The sequence below is a fragment of the Salvelinus namaycush genome, chromosome 22 (assembly GCF_016432855.1).
Source record: "Salvelinus namaycush isolate Seneca chromosome 22, SaNama_1.0, whole genome shotgun sequence".
Taxonomy (NCBI): Eukaryota; Metazoa; Chordata; class Actinopteri; order Salmoniformes; family Salmonidae; genus Salvelinus; species Salvelinus namaycush.
The window spans coordinates 14,159,916-14,177,518 of record NC_052328.1 but is presented as its reverse complement, the minus strand read 5'-3'; the positions used below and the strand labels follow the sequence as shown (position 1 = coordinate 14,177,518).

At 44.4% G+C, this 17,603-nt stretch overlaps 1 protein-coding gene across 1 annotated transcript; it reads right to left on the bottom strand.

The window, feature by feature from the left end:
• Positions 1 to 6,614: 6,614 nt before the first annotated feature.
• On the bottom strand, positions 6,615 to 17,274 carry dlk2 (delta-like 2 homolog (Drosophila)). The gene is made up of 5 exons (XM_038960151.1): positions 17,196 to 17,274; positions 12,261 to 12,318; positions 8,384 to 8,514; positions 8,138 to 8,285; positions 6,615 to 7,416 (listed from the first exon to the last, which is right to left on the bottom strand). Exons 1-5 carry the CDS (start codon positions 17,272 to 17,274, stop codon positions 6,615 to 6,617), a joined length of 1,218 nt encoding a protein of 405 aa, XP_038816079.1.
• Between the last annotated feature and the right edge of the window lie 329 nt (positions 17,275 to 17,603).

Below are 17,603 nucleotides of genomic sequence, written 5' to 3'. Positions count from 1 at the left end.
GTCTAACCAGACATCTAGGTATTTGTAGTTGTCCACATATTCTAAGTCAGAACCGTCCAGAGTAGTGATGCTGGACGGGCGGGCAGGTGCAGGCAGCGATCGGTTGAAGAGCATGCATTTAGTTTTACTTGTATTTAAGAGCAGTTGGAGGCCACGGAAGGAGAGTTGTATGGCATTGAAGCTAGTCTGGAGGGTTGTTAGCACAGTGTCCAAAGAAGGGCCAGAAGTATACAGAATGGTGTCGTCTGCGTAGAGGTGGATCAGAGACTCACCAGCAGCAAGAGCGACATCATTGATGTATACAAAGAAGAGAGTTGGCCCAAGAATTGAACCCTGTGGCACCCCCATAGAGACTGCCAGAGGCCCGGACAACAGGCCCTCCGATTTGACACACTGCACTCTATCAGAGAAGTAGTTGGTGAACCAGGCGAGGCAATCATTTGAGAAACCAAGGCTATTGAGTCTGCCGATGAGGATGTGGTGATTGACAGAGTCGAAAGCCTTGGCCAGGTCAATGAATACGGCTGCACAGTATTGTTTTTTATCGATGGCGGTTAAGATATCGTTTAGGACCTTGAGCGTGGCTCAGGTGCACCCATGACCAGCTTTGAAACCAGATTGCATAGCGGAGAAGGTGCGGTGGGATTCGAAATGGTCGGTAATCCGTTTGTTGACTTGGCTTTCGAAGACCTTAGAAAGGCAGGGTAGGATAGATATAGGTCTGTAGCAGTTTGGGTCAAGAGTGTCCCCCCTTTGAAGAGGGGGATGACCGCAGCTGCTTTCCAATCTTTGGGAATCTCAGATGACACGAAAGAGAGGTTGAACAGGCTAGTAATAGGGGTTGCAACAATTTCGGCAGATAATTTTAGAAAGAAAGGGTAGCCAGGGTAGCAAGGGGTAGCCAGGTGGAAAGCATGGCCAGCCGTAGAAAAATGCTTTTTGAAATTCTCAATTATAGTGGTGGTTTATCGGTGGTTACAGAGTTAACTATCCTCAGTGCAGTGGGCAGCTGGGAGGAGGTGCTCTTATTCTCCATGGACTTTAGTGTCCCAGAACTTTTTTGAGTTTGTGTTGCAGGAAGCAAATTTCTGCTTGAAAAAGCTAGCCTTGGCTTTTCTAACTGCCTGTGTACAGTGGGGCAAAAAAGTATTTAGTCAGCCACCAATTGTGCAAGTTCTCCCACTTAAAAAGATGAGAGAGGCCTGTAATTTTCATCATACACTTCAACTATGACAGACAAAATGAGAAAAAAAAATCCAGAAAATCACATTGTAGGATTTTTAATGAATTTATTTGCAAATTATGGTGGAAAATAAGTATTTGGTCAATAACAAAAGTTTATCTCAATACTTTGTTAAATACCCTTTGTTGGCAATGACAGAGGTCAAACGTTTTCTGCAAGTCTTCACAAGGTTTTCACACACTGTTGCTGGTATTTTGGCCCATTCCTCCATGCAGATCTCCTCTAGAGCAGTGATGTTTTGGGGCTGTTGCTGGGCAACACGGACTTTCAACTCCCTCCAAAGATTTTCTATGGGGTTGAGATCTGGAGACTGGCTAGGCCACTCCAGGACCTTGAAATGCTTCTTACGAAGCCACTCCTTCGTTGCCCGGGCGGTGTGTTTGGGATCATTGTCATGCTGAAAGACCCAGCCACGTTTCATCTTCAATGCCCTTGCTGATGGTAGGCTTTGTTACTTTGGTCCCAGCTCTCTGCAGGTCATTCACTAGGTCCCCCCGTGTGGTTCTGGGATTTTTGCTCACCGTTCTTGTGATCATTTTGACCCCACGGGGTGAGATCTTGCGTGGAGCCCCAGATCGAGGGAGATTATCAGTGGTCTTGTATGTCTTCCATTTCCTAATAATTGCTCAAACAGTTGATTTCTTCAAACCAAGCTGCTTACCTATTGCAGATTCAGTCTTCCCAGCCTGGTGCAGGTCTACAATTTTGTTTCTGGTGTCCTTTGACAGCTCTTTGGTCTTGGCCATAGTGGAGTTTGGAGTGTGACTGTTTGAGGTTGTGGACAGGTGTCTTTTATACTGATAACAAGTTCAAACAGGTGCCATTAATACAGGTAATGAGTGGAGGACAGAGGAGCCTCTTAAAGAAGAAGTTACAGGTCTGTGAGAGCCAGAATTCTTGCTTGTTTGTAGGTGACCAAATACTTATTTTCCATCATAATTTGCAAATAAATTCATAAAAAATCCTACAATGTGATTTTCTGGATTTTTTTTCTCATTTTGTCTGTCATAGTTGAAGTGTAACTATGATGAAAATTACAGGCCTCTCTCATCTTTTTAAGTGGGAGAACTTGCACAATTGGTGGCTGACTAAATACTTTTTTGCCCCACTGTATATTGGTTTCTAACTTCCCTGAAAAGTTGCACATCACGGGGACTGTTCGATGCTAATGCAGAATGCCACAGGATGTTTTTGTGTTGGTTAAGAGCAGTCAGGTCTGGAGAGAACCAAGGGCTATATCTGTTCCTGGTTCTAAATTTCTTGACTGGGGCATGCTTATTTAAGATGGTGAGGAAGGAATTTAAAAAAAATAACCAGGCATCCTCTACTGACGGGATGAGGTCAATATCCTTCCAGGATACCCGGGCCAGGTCGATTAGAAAGGCCTGCTCGCTGAAGTGTTTCAGGGAGCGTTTGACAGTGATGAGTGGAGGTCGTTTGACCGCTGACCCATTACGGATGCAGGCAATGAGGCAGTGATCGCTGAGATCTTGGTTGAAAACAGCAGAGGTGTATTTAGAGGGCAAGTTGGTTAGGATGATATCTATGAGGGTGCCCGTGTTTACGGCTTTGGGGTGGTACCTGGTAGGTTCATTGATAATTTGTATGAGATTGAGGGCATCAAGCTTAGATTGTAGGATGGCTGGGGTGTTAAGCATGTCCCAGTTTAGGTCACCTAGCAGCACAAGCTCTGAAGATAGATGGGGGGCAATCAGTTCACATATGGTGTCCAGAGCACAGCTGGGGGCAGAGGGTGGTCTATAGCAGGCGGCAACGGTGAGAGACTTATTTTTAGAGAGGTGGATTTTTAAAAGTAGAAGTTCAAATTGTTTGGGTACAGACCTGGATAGTAGGACAGAACTCTGCAGGCTATCACTGCAGTAGATTGCAACACCGCCCCCTTTGGCCGTTCTATCTTGTCTGAAAATGTTGTAGTTAGGGATGGAGATTTCAGAGTTTTTGGTGGTCTTCCTAAGCCAGGATTCAGACACAGCTAAGACATCAGGGTTGGCAGAGTGTGCTAAAGCAGTGAATAAAACAAATTTAGGGAGGAGGCTTCTAATGTTAACATGCATGAAGCCAAGGCTATTACGGTTACAGAAGTCATCAAAAGAGAGCGCCTGGGGAATAGGAGTGGAGCTAGGCACTGCAGGGCCTGGATTCACCTCTAAATCGCCAGAGGAACAGAGGAGGAGTAGGATAAGGGTACGGCTAAAAGCTATGAGAATTGGTCGTCTAGGACGTGCGGAACAGAGAGTAAAAGGAGCAGGTTTCTGGGGGCGATAAAATATCTTCAAGGTATAATGTACAGACAAAGGTATGGTAGGATGTGAATACAGTGGAGGTAAAGCTAGGCATTGAGTGATGATGAGAGAGATATTGTCTCTAAAAACATCATTGAAACCAGGTGATGTCATCGCATGTGTGGGTGGTGGAACTGAAAGGTTGGATAAGGTATAATGAGCAGGGCTAGAGGCTCTACAGTGAAATGAGCCAATAAACACTAACCAGAACAGCAATGGACAATGCATATTGACATTAAGGAGAGGCATGCTTAGCCGAGTGATCATAAGGGTCCAGTGAGTAGTGAGGTTGGTTGGGGTCACAGCGATTCAGACAGCTAGCCGGGCCATGGGTAGCAAGCTGGCAGAAGATGTTTATAGCCACCTCGTGCGTTTCCGTCGGTAGATTAGTGGGGTTCCGTGTGGTAGAGGGGACCAATCCAATTGGCAAAATAGTTATAGTTATAGTGGCCCAAGAAAATTGTCCGATAGACCTATTCAGATAGCAGCCGATAAGACAGCTAACAATTAGCGGGCCGCAGATGGGCGTTCAGGTTACGTCGCGACGGAGGGGCCAGTTGGATAACTCCCTCGGGCAGATAACGTCGGTAGTCCAGTCGTGAAGGCCCGGTTGGGCTCTGCATCGGCAGTAAAACGGGTCCGAATAGGTGATTGTAGCCCAGGAGTGGCTGATGGAACTCTTCAGCTGGCTAGCTCCGGAATAATTGATTGATGTTATTGATCTTATTGTGTGTTTGGTCCAGGGCTTGACTTTTCAATTGGTAAAATGACAGTAATTTTGGTGTGTTCTAACATTGATTCCAACAATGCTATCTTACGGTAACTTGTGTTGTGATGACATGCATGTTACAGAGTAGCTCTATCATTCCTGTGTGGTGAACCTGAGGAGGGAAACTGTCTGGAGCTCTTTCCCACAGGAAGTGAGGACTCTAGTTTCAGGTTATTCTTGGGATCTCCGTAACTTCCTCTGCTGGATATTATGTCAGGTTGGGGTCAGGTCACATGTCACCCCCACCGGGCATTATTTGGTAAATTCAGGGGCTTGGGAGCTGAGCAAATGTTGATGGTGGGATAAGAGCACAGAGATTCAGGGAAACTAAAAGGGTAAGTCTCAAATTATGTAGAAACAATTGGTTCCTAGAAAAGACTGCAGGTCTATAACAGTGATGGTATAAAGTGCTAAGTCTGAACCATTGGTGTTTGTCTCCTGGAAAATAGACATTCAGAATGCTTTTTTTATATAGATTTGACACCTTGTAGCAAAGAAGGGACAGTATCATAGGTAAATGGACGATCAATGTGTTGTTTTCAATTGCTTGATTGAATTGACCTGTCACGCTGCGGTCATGTAATTTAGGGATAAAGCCAGGTATGTGTTCTTAGATCTTCTGTACTTGTTATCTGTATCCTGGCTCTATCTACACTGAAGTGGAAGCATTTTGGCAGTCATTATGGCACTTTGTACAGGAAACAGTTCACAACTTTATTGCAGACAATTCAGTATAAAAAAATAAGACTCATTGCAAATAGACCACATTCTACAAATAAATTACAGAAAATAAATAAAATGTACAGCTTCAAAATACTGTTAAGCAAATCCATATTGTTATTCGCTATTAAACACCATACAGAAGTAAACAGGTCACGAATACATTTTCAGTGTTGACAGAATATTACTTTTTACAAAATGATACAATTATAACTTAAAGTAACTGTCCAGTGAAAATCTCACTCTTAAAAGTTCATATTCTGTTAACTCATACCCAAATAATGTTGTTGACTCATCCTATACTCATGTGGCCAAAGCATAAATCAATTAAAAAAACACGAAGTCCCACCTCAAACGTGTATCTCAAACAGAATATTTAAAAAATGCTTGCTATTTCCTCATAGAGAAGGATGAGCTTTCCAATCAGCGGTCTACACATTCATATTTTTAATGACCGGTATACACTCACATCATTCTGTTGTTGGGTTACTCCACAGTGATAGATTGAGATATCATCTTTATAAACACTGAGTGTACAAAACATTAGGAACATCTTTCCCTCAGAAAAAAATCAAAAAAAAAAAAATTTCTTCTGCTATGTCTATGAGTTGACAAACAAACCGAAAAGGTACATACGGCCACCTAGTGTTTTCTCACAAGTATAATTCATTGGCTGATGTTGAAAATGTTGAAAGCCCTAAATGGCAATGCCCGTGCCTCTATCTAACTCTATGGGGTACGCCCACACCATTCCAATACAGAAAAGCAGATGTTTTTACATACATAATTACACTTTTTTGGAAGGAAAACTATTTGACTCATATTGTAATTAATTATAGGTCATATTTCATAGAAATCTGGAAACACTGGACAGTTACTTAAATGAAGTAGGTGTTGAGGTGTTGCAGTTCTTTAGTCTGTGGTATAGAAAGTACACTGTTAAAACAACATGAACTCAGGCAATCATTTGTCTGCATGTCTGAATTCTGCTCACTGCAGAGCTTGTTCCGAGGTCAGAGCCCATTTGGAAAAATATGGGTAGATTCATTCATGTCTAACATTTTGGCCTAATATCGTGATGAGAACAGCAGTGACAAATACCAGTACACCAATTAGGTTGACATAACAAGGGCATTGTCTCGGCTTGCATTCCAAAGCTGTCTGTCAGTAGGCCTGTCTTACATGCAGTTCATGCCAAGAAACCGAATCAGCTGATTTTGAGGACGGACAAATTACACTTTGGTTGTCCGTGACAAGTAACCAAAGGACTTGAGTATATTTCTCATGATGTACCTCCACTTTACCCCTGTGGTCAACAAATAATCCGTCATATTCCTCCTTTTGTTAGGATAATGTGTTTGACACTCCTAACATTTACCCTTGAACAGACCCACTGGTCCCTTCTTGGTCCTGCGTCTCTTTAGGTATCGATACCTAGGTCGGTATGTTGTCTGTATTTTGACTGTCAGTACTGAAGAAAATCAGTCATGGAGGCAGGGCTGGGATAAAAGCATGGCTTTCCCTCTGCTGAGAGCAGTCTGTGTCCTGTGTTCAGGGCTGTGGAGGTAGTAAACATAACCTAAATCACCTCAGTGTTCAGTTTCTTCTTCTCCAGTTCTGGGGCTGTGGGCGTGTGCAGGAAGCTGATCTTACACTCCTGCTCCACTGTGACTAGGTGGCTCTGCGGGGGCGGCTGGCGGTCTCGGTGTTTCAGCGGGTGCAGGCGGGGGGTGGGGCCGCACCGGCAGCTTGCACAGTGGTCCTGCCAATGCCCCCTCAGCACCAGGCCAGCTGTGAGCACCACCACGGCAAGTGTCATGCCCCCCAGCACCAGGAGGGTGATGAGCTGCACCTCTGACAGGCCAGACGACCCCCACTGGGTCACAACCTCCTTCACAGAGATCTTCAGCAGCCTGTCTCCACTATTATTGTCCCCCCTCGTGATGTCCTGGTCTGGCCTGGACTGAGTTACCCTTCCCCAGCCCCCACCTCCCCCAGCCCAGTCACGGGAGCTGCTGATGGGCGCTTGGCTCTCTGGGCTCCTTAAGGGCACCTCGCAGGTCCTGCCAGTGAACCCAGGCTTGCAGAAGCAGTGGAAGGTGCTGGCACGGTCCAGGCAGCGTCCTCCATTAAGGCAAGGTTGGCTGGCACAGTCATCCAGGTTGACGGTGCAGAACCGGCCCGTGAAGCCCTCGGGACAGAGGCAGGAGAAGCGGTTGATGCCATCCAGGCAGGTGGCACCGTTACCACAAGGGCGCATCAGGCAGTCGTCCATGTTGTTCTCGCAACGTGGCCCGGTGAAGCCTGCCAGGCAGCGGCAGGAGAGCTCTGGAGCATAACCGCCACTGTCCTCACACTGCCCGCCATTCTTACATGAAGACCTGAAAGATAAAGACAACATAAGCACTAAAAACCCTGAGGTAAATGATCTGAATAACTGAATAGATTTTCAGTGCTGAATTGATTACTTAACCCAAGCCTGTTCATATGGGCCTGGACATCCAACTGATTCGTAAGTAAATGTGTGGCGCTTACTCTGTGATGATCACTGATTACATTCAATCAGGCATTGATTTGGCACTTTAAGACAAATCTGCCCCAGAGTCTGTGCCTTGGCCTGTATCGTTTCCCTGGTAACCATTTAGCCAGTGATTTGGGAACTCAATGGGGGCTGTAGTGTAGATGCCTGGCTTCAATGTGTTTGTTAGCACTAGAGGCCACTCACTTGGCCGATAATGATCCCATTAAATCACATGATTGCTCTCCAGTGGATACAAATTGACCAGGCTGCTACGTGGCCCGCGCCAGTCTGCATGTTTTTGACTGCCATCAGGAGACCAGCTGGGACACCACACAGTCAAAACCCACACACACACACACTGAAACACACTCATTGAGAGAACAACTGATTTATTGTAATTTACACACACTAATAGTGTAGCTACTTTCCCGTTGGAAAGTCTAAAATGACCACTCATTCCTGTATGTTGAGTCACTGGTTGGGGTTGAACTTGTGATTTGTTTTGATTAAGGCAGAAGCAGTAGGCCTGAGACAAACTTGTTCCATAGATTGTTTTCGAGTGTGTTGCTAATTGAACTCACCTGCCGGTCTTATGACAGGGTCCTGTCTTGTGCTCGCAGTTCCTCCCGTGAAATCCCTCGGGGCAGAGGCAGGAGTATTCCCCTGAAACGTTGGCGTAACAAGTGGCACCGTTCTGACAAGGTGCCTCATTTGTACACACATGGATATCTGAAGCAGAGGAGAGAAGCGGTGAATACGTACTGCTCTACCACTCACTGAACAAATACAATTATGATGGTCTGATACATACAAATATGTTCTGTCACCTTTGTCGCAGAAGCGCCCTGCCCATCCAGGCTCGCAGGTGCATTGCCAGGGTTGGTGACACGATCCATGGACACAGCCTGGCATTCTCACACAGACGTCGCACTGCTGCCCCTCCCAACCCGGGTCACACCTGGAATACAGCACAGCCCATTAGATCAGCTCTCATCTCTATAGCCAACACAGCCTCATGATGGAGATATACAGCACAGGAGGTTGGTGGCACCTTAATTCGGGAGGATGGGCTTGTGGTAATGGCTGGAGCGGAATCAGTGGAATGATATCAAACACATCAAATACATGGTTTGATGCCATTCCATTCACTCCATTCCAGCCATTATTATGAGCCGTCCTCCCCTCAGAAGCCTCCACTGATATACAGTTATATACAGTGGCATAATCAAAAATTGCAGGGCCACTCTTACCCTCCGCAATGGACACAGGAGGGCGCCCATACTTAACAAAATAACTTTTGCAATCCGCTGCTCTGTACAGTATCTGTGAGGCACATAAATATGAACATTAGAATGTTCTTTCGTAGAATGCACTCCATAGATTTTGTGAGTGTGACCCGCTCTAAAGGACATAATCGACACCAGAATATTGTGGGCCTGAATGATGGCTTTATATGTTTGTCATATACAGTTGAAGTTGGACGTTTACATACACTTAGGTTGGAGTCATTAAAACTCGTTTTTCAACCACTCCACAAATTTCTAGTTAACAAACGATAGTTTTGGCAAGTCGGTTAGGAAATCTACTTTGTGCATGACACAAGTAATTTTTCCAACAATTGTTTACAGACAGATTATTTCACTTATAATTCACAATGTCACAATTCCAGTGGGTCAGAAGTTTACATACACTAAGTTGACTGTGCGTTTAAACAGCTTGGAAAATTCCAGGAAATGATGCCATGGCTTTAGAAGCTTCTGATAGGCTAATTGACATCGTTTGAGTCAATTGGAAGTGTACCTGTGGATGTATTTCAAGGTCTACCTTCAAACTCCGTGCCTCTTTGCTTGACATCATGGGAAAATCAAAAGAAATCAGCCAAGACCTCAGAAAAAAGAATTGTAGACCTCCACAAGTCTGGTTCATCCTTGAGCAATTTCCAAACGCCTGAAGATAGATACCTCGTTCATCTGTACAAAAAATAATACGCAAGTATAAACACCATGGGACCACGCAGGCGTCATACCGCTCAGGAAGGAGACGCGTTCTGTCTCCTAGAGATGAACGTACTTTGGTGCGAAAAGTGCAAATCAATCCCAGAACAACAGCAAAGGACCTTGTGAAGACGCTGGAGGAAACAGGTACAAAGGTATCTACAGTAAAAAGAGTCCTATATCGACCTAACCTGAAAGGCCGCTCAGCAAGGAAGAAGTCACTGCTCCAAAACCGCCATTTTAAGGCCAGACTACGGTTTGCAACTGCACATGGGGACATGTGTACTTTTTGGAGAAATGTCCTCTGGTCTGATGAAACAAAAATAGAACTGTTTGGCCATAATGACCATCCAGTATCATGTTGTGGAGGTGCTTTGCTGCAGGAGGAACTGGTGCACTTCACAAAATAGATGGCATAATGAGGAAGCAAAATTATGTGGATATATTGAAGCAACATCTCAAGACATCAGTCAAGAAGTTAAAGCTTGTTTGCAAATGGGTCTTCCAAATGGACATTGACCCCAATCATACTTCCAAAGTTGTGGCAAAATGGCTTAAGGACAACAAAGTCAAGGTATTGGATTGGCCATCACAAAGCCCTGACCTCAATCCTATAGAAAATTTGTGGGGAGAACTGAAAAAGCGTGTGCGAGCAAGGAGGCCTACAAACCTGACTCAGTTACACCAGCTAACTGGTGCGAGCTCTGTCAGAAGGAATGGACCAAAATTCACCCAACTTATTGTGGGAAGCTTGTGGAAGGCTACCTGAAACGTTTGACCGAAGTTAAACAATTTAAAGGCAATATTACCAAATACTAAATGAGTGTATGTAAACTTCTGACCCACTGGGAATGTGATGAGAGAAATAAAAGCTGAAAGAAATAATTCTCTCTACTATTATTCTGACATTTCACATTCTTAAAATAAAGTGGTGATCCTAACTGACCTAAGATGGGGAATTTTTACAAGGATTAAATGTCAGGAATTGTGAAAAACTGAGTTTAAATGTATTTGGCTAAGTTGTATGTAAACTTCCGACTTCAACTGTATGCTTGTCATAGGCAACACATTAAGATATACAGTGCATTCGAAAAGTATTCAGACTCCTTGACTTTTTCCACTTTATTACGTTAATGCCTTATTCTAAAATTGATTAAATAAGAAAAATCCTCAGCAATCTACAGGTTTTTAGAAATGTTTGCAAAAAAAAATAAAATGAAATACCTTATTTACATAAGTATTCAGACCCTTTGCTATGAGACTCGATATTGAGCTCAGGTGCATCCTGTTTCCATTGATCATCCTTGAGATGTTTCTACAACTTGATTGGAGTCTACCTGAGGTATTTCAATTGATTTGATTTGGAAAGGCATGATTTGGAAAGGCACACACCTGTCTATATAAGGTCACACAGTTGACAGTGCATGTCAGAGCAAAAACCAGGCCATGAGATCGAAGGAATTGTCTGTAGAGCTCCGAGACAGGATTGTGTCGAGGCACAGATCTGGGGAAGGGTACCAAACAATTTCGGCCGCATTGAAGGTCCCCAAGAACACAGTGGGCTCCATCATTCTTAAATGGAAGAGGTTTGAAACCACCAAGACTCTTCCTAGAGCTGGCCTCCTGGCCAAACTTAGCAATCGGGGGAGAAGGACCTTGGTCAGGGAGGTGACCAAGAACCCGATGGTCACTCTGACAGAGCTCTAGAGTTCCTCTGTGGAGATGGGAGAACCTTCCAGAAGGACAAACATCTCTGCAGCACTCCACCAATCAGGCCTTTATGGTAGAGTGGCCAGACGGAAGCCACTCCTCAGTAAAGGCACATGACAGTTGGCTTGGAGTTTTCCAAAAGGCACCTAAAGACTCTCAGACCATGAGAAACACGATTCTCTGGTCTGATGAAACCAGGATTCAACTCTTTGGCCTGAATGCCAAGTGTCACATTTGGAGGAAACCTGGCACCATCCTTATGGTGAAGCATGGTGGCAACATCATGCTGTGGGGGTGTTTTTCAGTGGCAGGGACTGGGAGACTAGTCAGGATCGAGGCAAAGATGAACGAAGCAAAGTACAGAGTGATCCTTGATGAAAACCTGCTCCAGAGCGCTCAGGACCTCAGACTGGGGCAAAGGTTCACCTTCCAACAGGATAACGACACTAAGCACACAGCCAAGACAACGCAGGAGTGGCTTTGGGACAAGTTTTTGAATGTCCTTGAGTGGCCCAGCCAGAGCCCGGACTTGAACCCGATCGAGCATCTCTGGAGAGACCTGAATAGCTGTGCAGCAACGCTCCCCATCCAACCTGACAGAGCTTGAGAGGATCTGCAAAGAAGAATGGGAGAAACTCCCCAAATATAGGTGTGCCAAGCTTGTAGAGTCATACCCAAGAAGACTCGAGGCTGTTATTGCTGCCGAAGGTGCTTCAACAAAGCACCGAGGAACGGGTCTGAATATTCATGTAAATGTGATATTTCTGTTTAAACTTTTTATAAATTTGCAAAAATGTCTAAAAAGCTGTTTTTGCTTTGTCATTATGGGGCATAGTGTGTTGATTGATGAGGAAAAACAACAATTTAATACATTTTAGAGTAAGGCTGTAACCTCACAAATTTTGGAAAAAGTCAAGGGGTCTGAATACTTTCCGAAGGCACTGTATCATATTTTAGACATGTTAAAGATGGATGCATCTTCCATCAAGTTTCTCCTTACCTGCACACCACATTCTCGTCACACCGACTATTGGTCACATTACACGTGCAGTTTAGAGCTGTAAGAGAAAGGAAACACTCATTTCAGAGAAAGATCCCAGATGTACCAGTAATATCCTGACGTTCAGACGCAATACTTGTCATTGATTAGATACGGCTATTATCCACGGAACAGATTAATTTGCTTTATCTGTGATATTTCTGCTGTTTGTAAGCATGAACCCCACAGCTTTATTCCTCCAGCAGTTGATAATAAATACATTTGATGCTCTATAAAACTCAATTGAATTCAGTGAGTTAATTCCTAATATAATATATACTTACAGTCGTGCGCGCATACATTTTCTACCACAACCATTTCTAACATAACAGTATCTGAAAAATACACTCGCGGTTCGATAATTGTAAAGTCAGAATAAGCTTATCTGAATGACCTCTGTTTGAGTGATGCTTGAGGGATTTCAGGGCTCGATGGGACGCTGATGATACTTTGACCTCTAACCCTAGGCAGTCGGTCGTCCGTGTGCGCAGTGTTTCTTTACAAGAGCGTGTCTTCCACGGAGACTGTGCGATGACTCCTCAGTGCAACTGCTGGGGAACTTTGAGCTGCTGCTCAGACAGACAGACAGGCATCTGAGGATCTGCCTTACAGGGCGACTCATTTGTTATGATGAAACAACAGTGAAAAAAATGTCAGTCGAAGCCAGCCTCGTCCACCAGACAGATTTCGGGGGAGTGGTGACGAGGTTAGACGAAGCCCACATGATGAGGCACACAGTTTGATTTGACTTGGGGTTTCATATGATTGTATCTGACTATGAGTTATATGCTATTGGTTTCAGAAAGGAAAATACAGCTGCATTGCTGAGTTATTAAACATCCCCTTGAACTGGCAAGCATTTGAACTACTGCTAAAGGGATATGTGAGTTATCTGTTATTGTCCTCAGTTGTTACTAGTGGATTTGGCTGGCCTTAGGCATACCAATGTACTGTCTGCATTTGGCTTTGGTAAATAATGGGGGTTTGCCAGGTAGGGTGTGTGGGGTGCGTGTGTAGCAGTAAGCAGCACGAGGGGAGCGTGTGCGGTGGGAGGAGAAGAATGCCGTGCAGTCATGTCTCCACCCGCACAAACCCCACTGGAATTCACAAACACTCCCACACTGTAGTACTATACACATCCTAACCCTCTCACTATAGAGAGGTGGACTTTGAGGGATTTTTAGAGCAGTGTTCCTACAACAGCCTATATTAAATTTTGTTCCCAAACAGTAACTTATACAAATTCTGTCTTTAATATACAGTAGGAAATGTTTTAGTATAGCCTGTGTTGTTAGCTTTAGTTTCTCAGCTCAACTGACTATATTTCTTCCTTTTGTTCCGTTTTCACATCTCAACATTTAGAATAGTTGTAACTTTGGCAAAATTATAATCTGTACCAGAAGACAATTGGTTTATCCTGCGGTTGCGTATGCATACAATGCAGACACTCATTGGTTTGATGTGGAATGGCAGGCATTTTCCATGAACAACACGACAGTGGGCTTGCGGTAAGCCCTGTGTCCGTGGGAACATAGCGGACCTTGAACAATGAAAGGCTTTCCCATCGCCATCGCGGGAACAGCTGAGAAGTACTAACTGTTATCTGAGAATGGTGAAGCAGTTCAGAAACCGTCATCTCTTAAATGCGGACAGCTGGGAAAGCCCAGTATGGGAAAGCCCAGTATTAGCTCATGTATTCTAAACAGGCAAGTTATTAAAACAATAAATCCCATAGACAATGGGGAATACTGCAGTGAGCTGTTATATTTTCAGAGACCTTATTTATGTTTTTGGCATTCAAAAATGAAACTGTGCTCTTTTAAAAGCATGTTTCATTCAATATAACAACAAGCATTAAGAGATGTGGCATCTTATATGACTTGGGGCTGAATCTAATTAAACCTGCCCATACATATGCATGTCTATCTAGAAACATTTAGCAATTTTATAGGACCATAGGAAATAAATTGGTTTAAATGCTACTGTGTACGCAAAGCAAAGCAATTACAGTTGAATTGACCCCTGATCCAGCCATTTGCCTGGCCTGTACAGTGTCCTGAAATGGCACAGCGGATGTCACAGTACACACCATCAGCAATCCTTCAGATGCCATTTATCCCATGCTGCCAGTGCCTCAGGTTAGGATGGGAGCATATTTCTGTTATTTGCTGAAGAGCAGAGAGCTCTCTGATTTCTCATCCTCCCTAGTGTTAAAGCTACATGGAGGCCATTTTATTTCCCTTTTATTAGAGTAAACTTCAAAGCCTCTTGATGCGCTGTGTGAACTGTGTTACATCTGGCAGGAAGAAAGACACATTGAGAGTTTAAGGGGATGGAAGAGTTGGGCCACAGTGAGCATCACAATGATTGAGAAGAGAGTGAGAGGGACAGAGAGGAGGAGTATGCAGGATGGGGGTGCGTCAAAGGCACACATCATGCACATGTCCATAGGGAAGGAATGAGCAGGCCATGGTGCACAGACAGACAGCCGTCTGATCACTGCAGAGTGTGGATAGACTGATGAGACAAGTCAGCCTCCTGGCATGGACAGCAGCCTGCCTCTCATTCCTGCTGCTGGCCCTGCAGCAAGTCAGAGTGGCCTAGTCCCAGCCACTATTTGCCAGGGAAGCCTGTCTGGTCTGCCCCATTCCCTGTCCCTGTGGTGAGCTCTGTGTGCTTGTAATAAGTTCCCTCCAGCTCTGCTAAGACTGGAACCATGAAGGCACACACAACCCCAAATAGGCCCAGGGCTCAGAATCAGCAACAGACTGATTCCTGGAAGACTTGGAATCAGGATAAATAGTCCTGAACTAATCAGGACGAAGTCCCCAGCTGCTTGATTATTGAGCAAGATAACAAAAAAATCTGTATAGTATAAGCATTGTCAAAATATAAATAATGACAACTGTGTAACGTTATATACAGTATACTGTAAGTTGTCAACTTGTCATTCATAGAATGCTTGTTGGTGATATCGTACGTATCCAAGCCTTGGACAGGGCCTTGTCACCAGCTTATGTATCACCATGATAATCACGGAAATAATGACTGGACCACCAACTGTTAAACACAATGCCCTTTGTCTGGAGCAGTGTTATTTAAGAGCTTCTGATTTGCCATCTAATCATGGGGGGACAGGTGCTGTTTTCTTCCCTAGGCTGGCCCCCAGGGCCTGCAAGCTCCCCGGTGCTCCTCTGGGGGGGTAGTTCACACGAGTCTCTCCGTGTTGAAACCAGGGGGATCTAAATTTAACCCTGGCCATGAAACTTTATCCCCCCTCCCATCCTCCCCTGCTCGCGCCGTGGCCAGAGCTCTGGTGCCAGTCATACACACAGCACAGGTTTGGGTTTCTTCCATTTTGATCCCCAGACAGGCCGTGTGCCTGCCACCAGCCCACGCTCCAAGGAGTGTGTGAACGTGTGTGTGCCCTAAGTTCAGATTGAGGAGGAAGGGGAGGTGAGGAGGGACGTGCGAGGGGCCACCAGTGTCTGAAGGAGATGAGGGGTCGTAACCAGATCCCTGAGAAATTAAGGATCATTTAATCTCTGGATCCACTCAGCTGCTTGCGGCGCTAGAAAAATATTTAGGCAAGACGGCCGAGTAGGGATCATCAGCCGCCATCCCCTGGCTCTGAGGCTCCTGGCGGGGCCTAAAGACGCAGACGGGGTTGGGAAAGACTGTTCGACCCTTTATCCTTAAAGCAAACCCCATGGCTAGTAGCTACTGCTGTGACAGAGGGCTTTCCTGCCGCTCACTCTAGGGTCAGACATCTGTTCTCTGACACGTGTCACACACCTCTTGACACAATGCCTCATACCACATCACGGTTCCCCTTCTCTCCCCAAGGGGCCAACGCAAAAATTAATCACATTCTGTAACCAGACAGGAATTTCACAGTTGAGTTCACAAGGGAGGGAGAAGGACAGAAAAACTTCTCTGCTATTGCACTCCATACTGAGGGCAGATTATGACTGATTCAACATTTTGATTTGTTTATTAGGATCCCCATTCACTTTTGCAGAAGCAGCAGCTACTCTTCCCGGGGTCCACAAAAAACACAAAACAAGTAACAAAACACAGATAGACAAGGAAAATCCCAGAAATGTAAAACAACAAAATACAAACAACACAACAGCAAAAAATAATACAAACAATACAAAAAAATATATGTGTATTAGAGTGTGTGTGTGTCCCCTCACAGTATATATGAATAGTGTGTAAATAGTATTACTGTTGTCTCTTGGTGTCTTTCCTATTTATATATATATATATATGTTTGTTTTTGTTTTTTGAATGTAATGTCATATCTTTTGTTTTTCTTGTCTATTACTGTTCTGTACTTTGTCATGTATTTGAATGTTTTATGTGGACCCCAGGAAGAGTAGCTGCTGCACGTGCAGTAGCTAACGGGGATCCTAATAAAGTAAACAGTCCCTGCCGTTCCATGCAAGCCAGCCATGTTCAAAGTTTAAATTGAAATACAGTTAAGAATCTTTGTACTTCATGCTTTAAACATTGTTTTATTGAATCGGATCTAAAACATTCGTTATTGCACGCAAAAATATATATATATTTTTTAATTATAAAGTGTGCTCCTTTTTTAGATTGACTTAGATTTTATTTCAAAATTATTTATCAAACTACTTCTGATGCATGTTTTTAACAGAGTTTTGTTTACTTTTATCAACAAGCAGAAATGGTATTGCGCCTTTGGCTTCAATCTGATAGTTACCCAGCATACAGTATCAGTTGCCAGGGCTCTCTGTCTATTAGTACTTATATGTACTATAATAAGTATATACCGGTATACATCCACTTCTGTAGTGGATGGGTACTGGCTAGCATTGAGCCACTGACTACTTGAGGGCACCAATTGACATGCAGCAAATACCTTACCTTGAGCCTCGCATTGGTGGATGAGCATTAGTACACAGCAACTCCAGAGCAGCAGGGTGACTGAGTCTCTCAGAGGCATGGTGCAAACGGGATCTGAAACCGAGCACAGAAGATTCCTCTTTAGGCTGTAGGGGGTTACCTTGTGCCAATACACTCGAATGTAGGGACATCTATCTTTGGCATGACATAAATCTCTACCATAAGGCAAACGTGATTATGGCCACAAAGGGGTCTCCAAAGGTTACAGAACAGGAGTGAGAAATTCCGTCACGGAGGCCTGCAGGGTCATTACATCTTGGCTCATAACTCTTATTCTGCTGTCATCGTTCTGATAAAGGACACTTAACCAGGTGTCCCAGTTATAAATCAGCTCGGACATGATGGTCCCACGACAAGTGTTGGTCCTGG

What these genes read in the sequence shown, in the direction of transcription:
- dlk2 (XM_038960151.1), bottom strand. Translation starts at nt 17,274, where the DNA reads ATGCCTCTGAGAGACTCAGTCACCCTGCTGCTCTGGAGTTGCTGTGTA. An exon ending in AGGGCGCTTCTGCGACAAAG is followed by an intron (nt 8,286 to 8,383) that starts GTGACAGAACAT and finishes CCTCTGCTTCAG; the next exon opens with ATATCCATGTGTGTACAAAT. An exon ending in CCCTGTCATAAGACCGGCAG is followed by an intron (nt 7,417 to 8,137) that starts GTGAGTTCAATT and finishes TTTATCTTTCAG; the next exon opens with GTCTTCATGTAAGAATGGCG.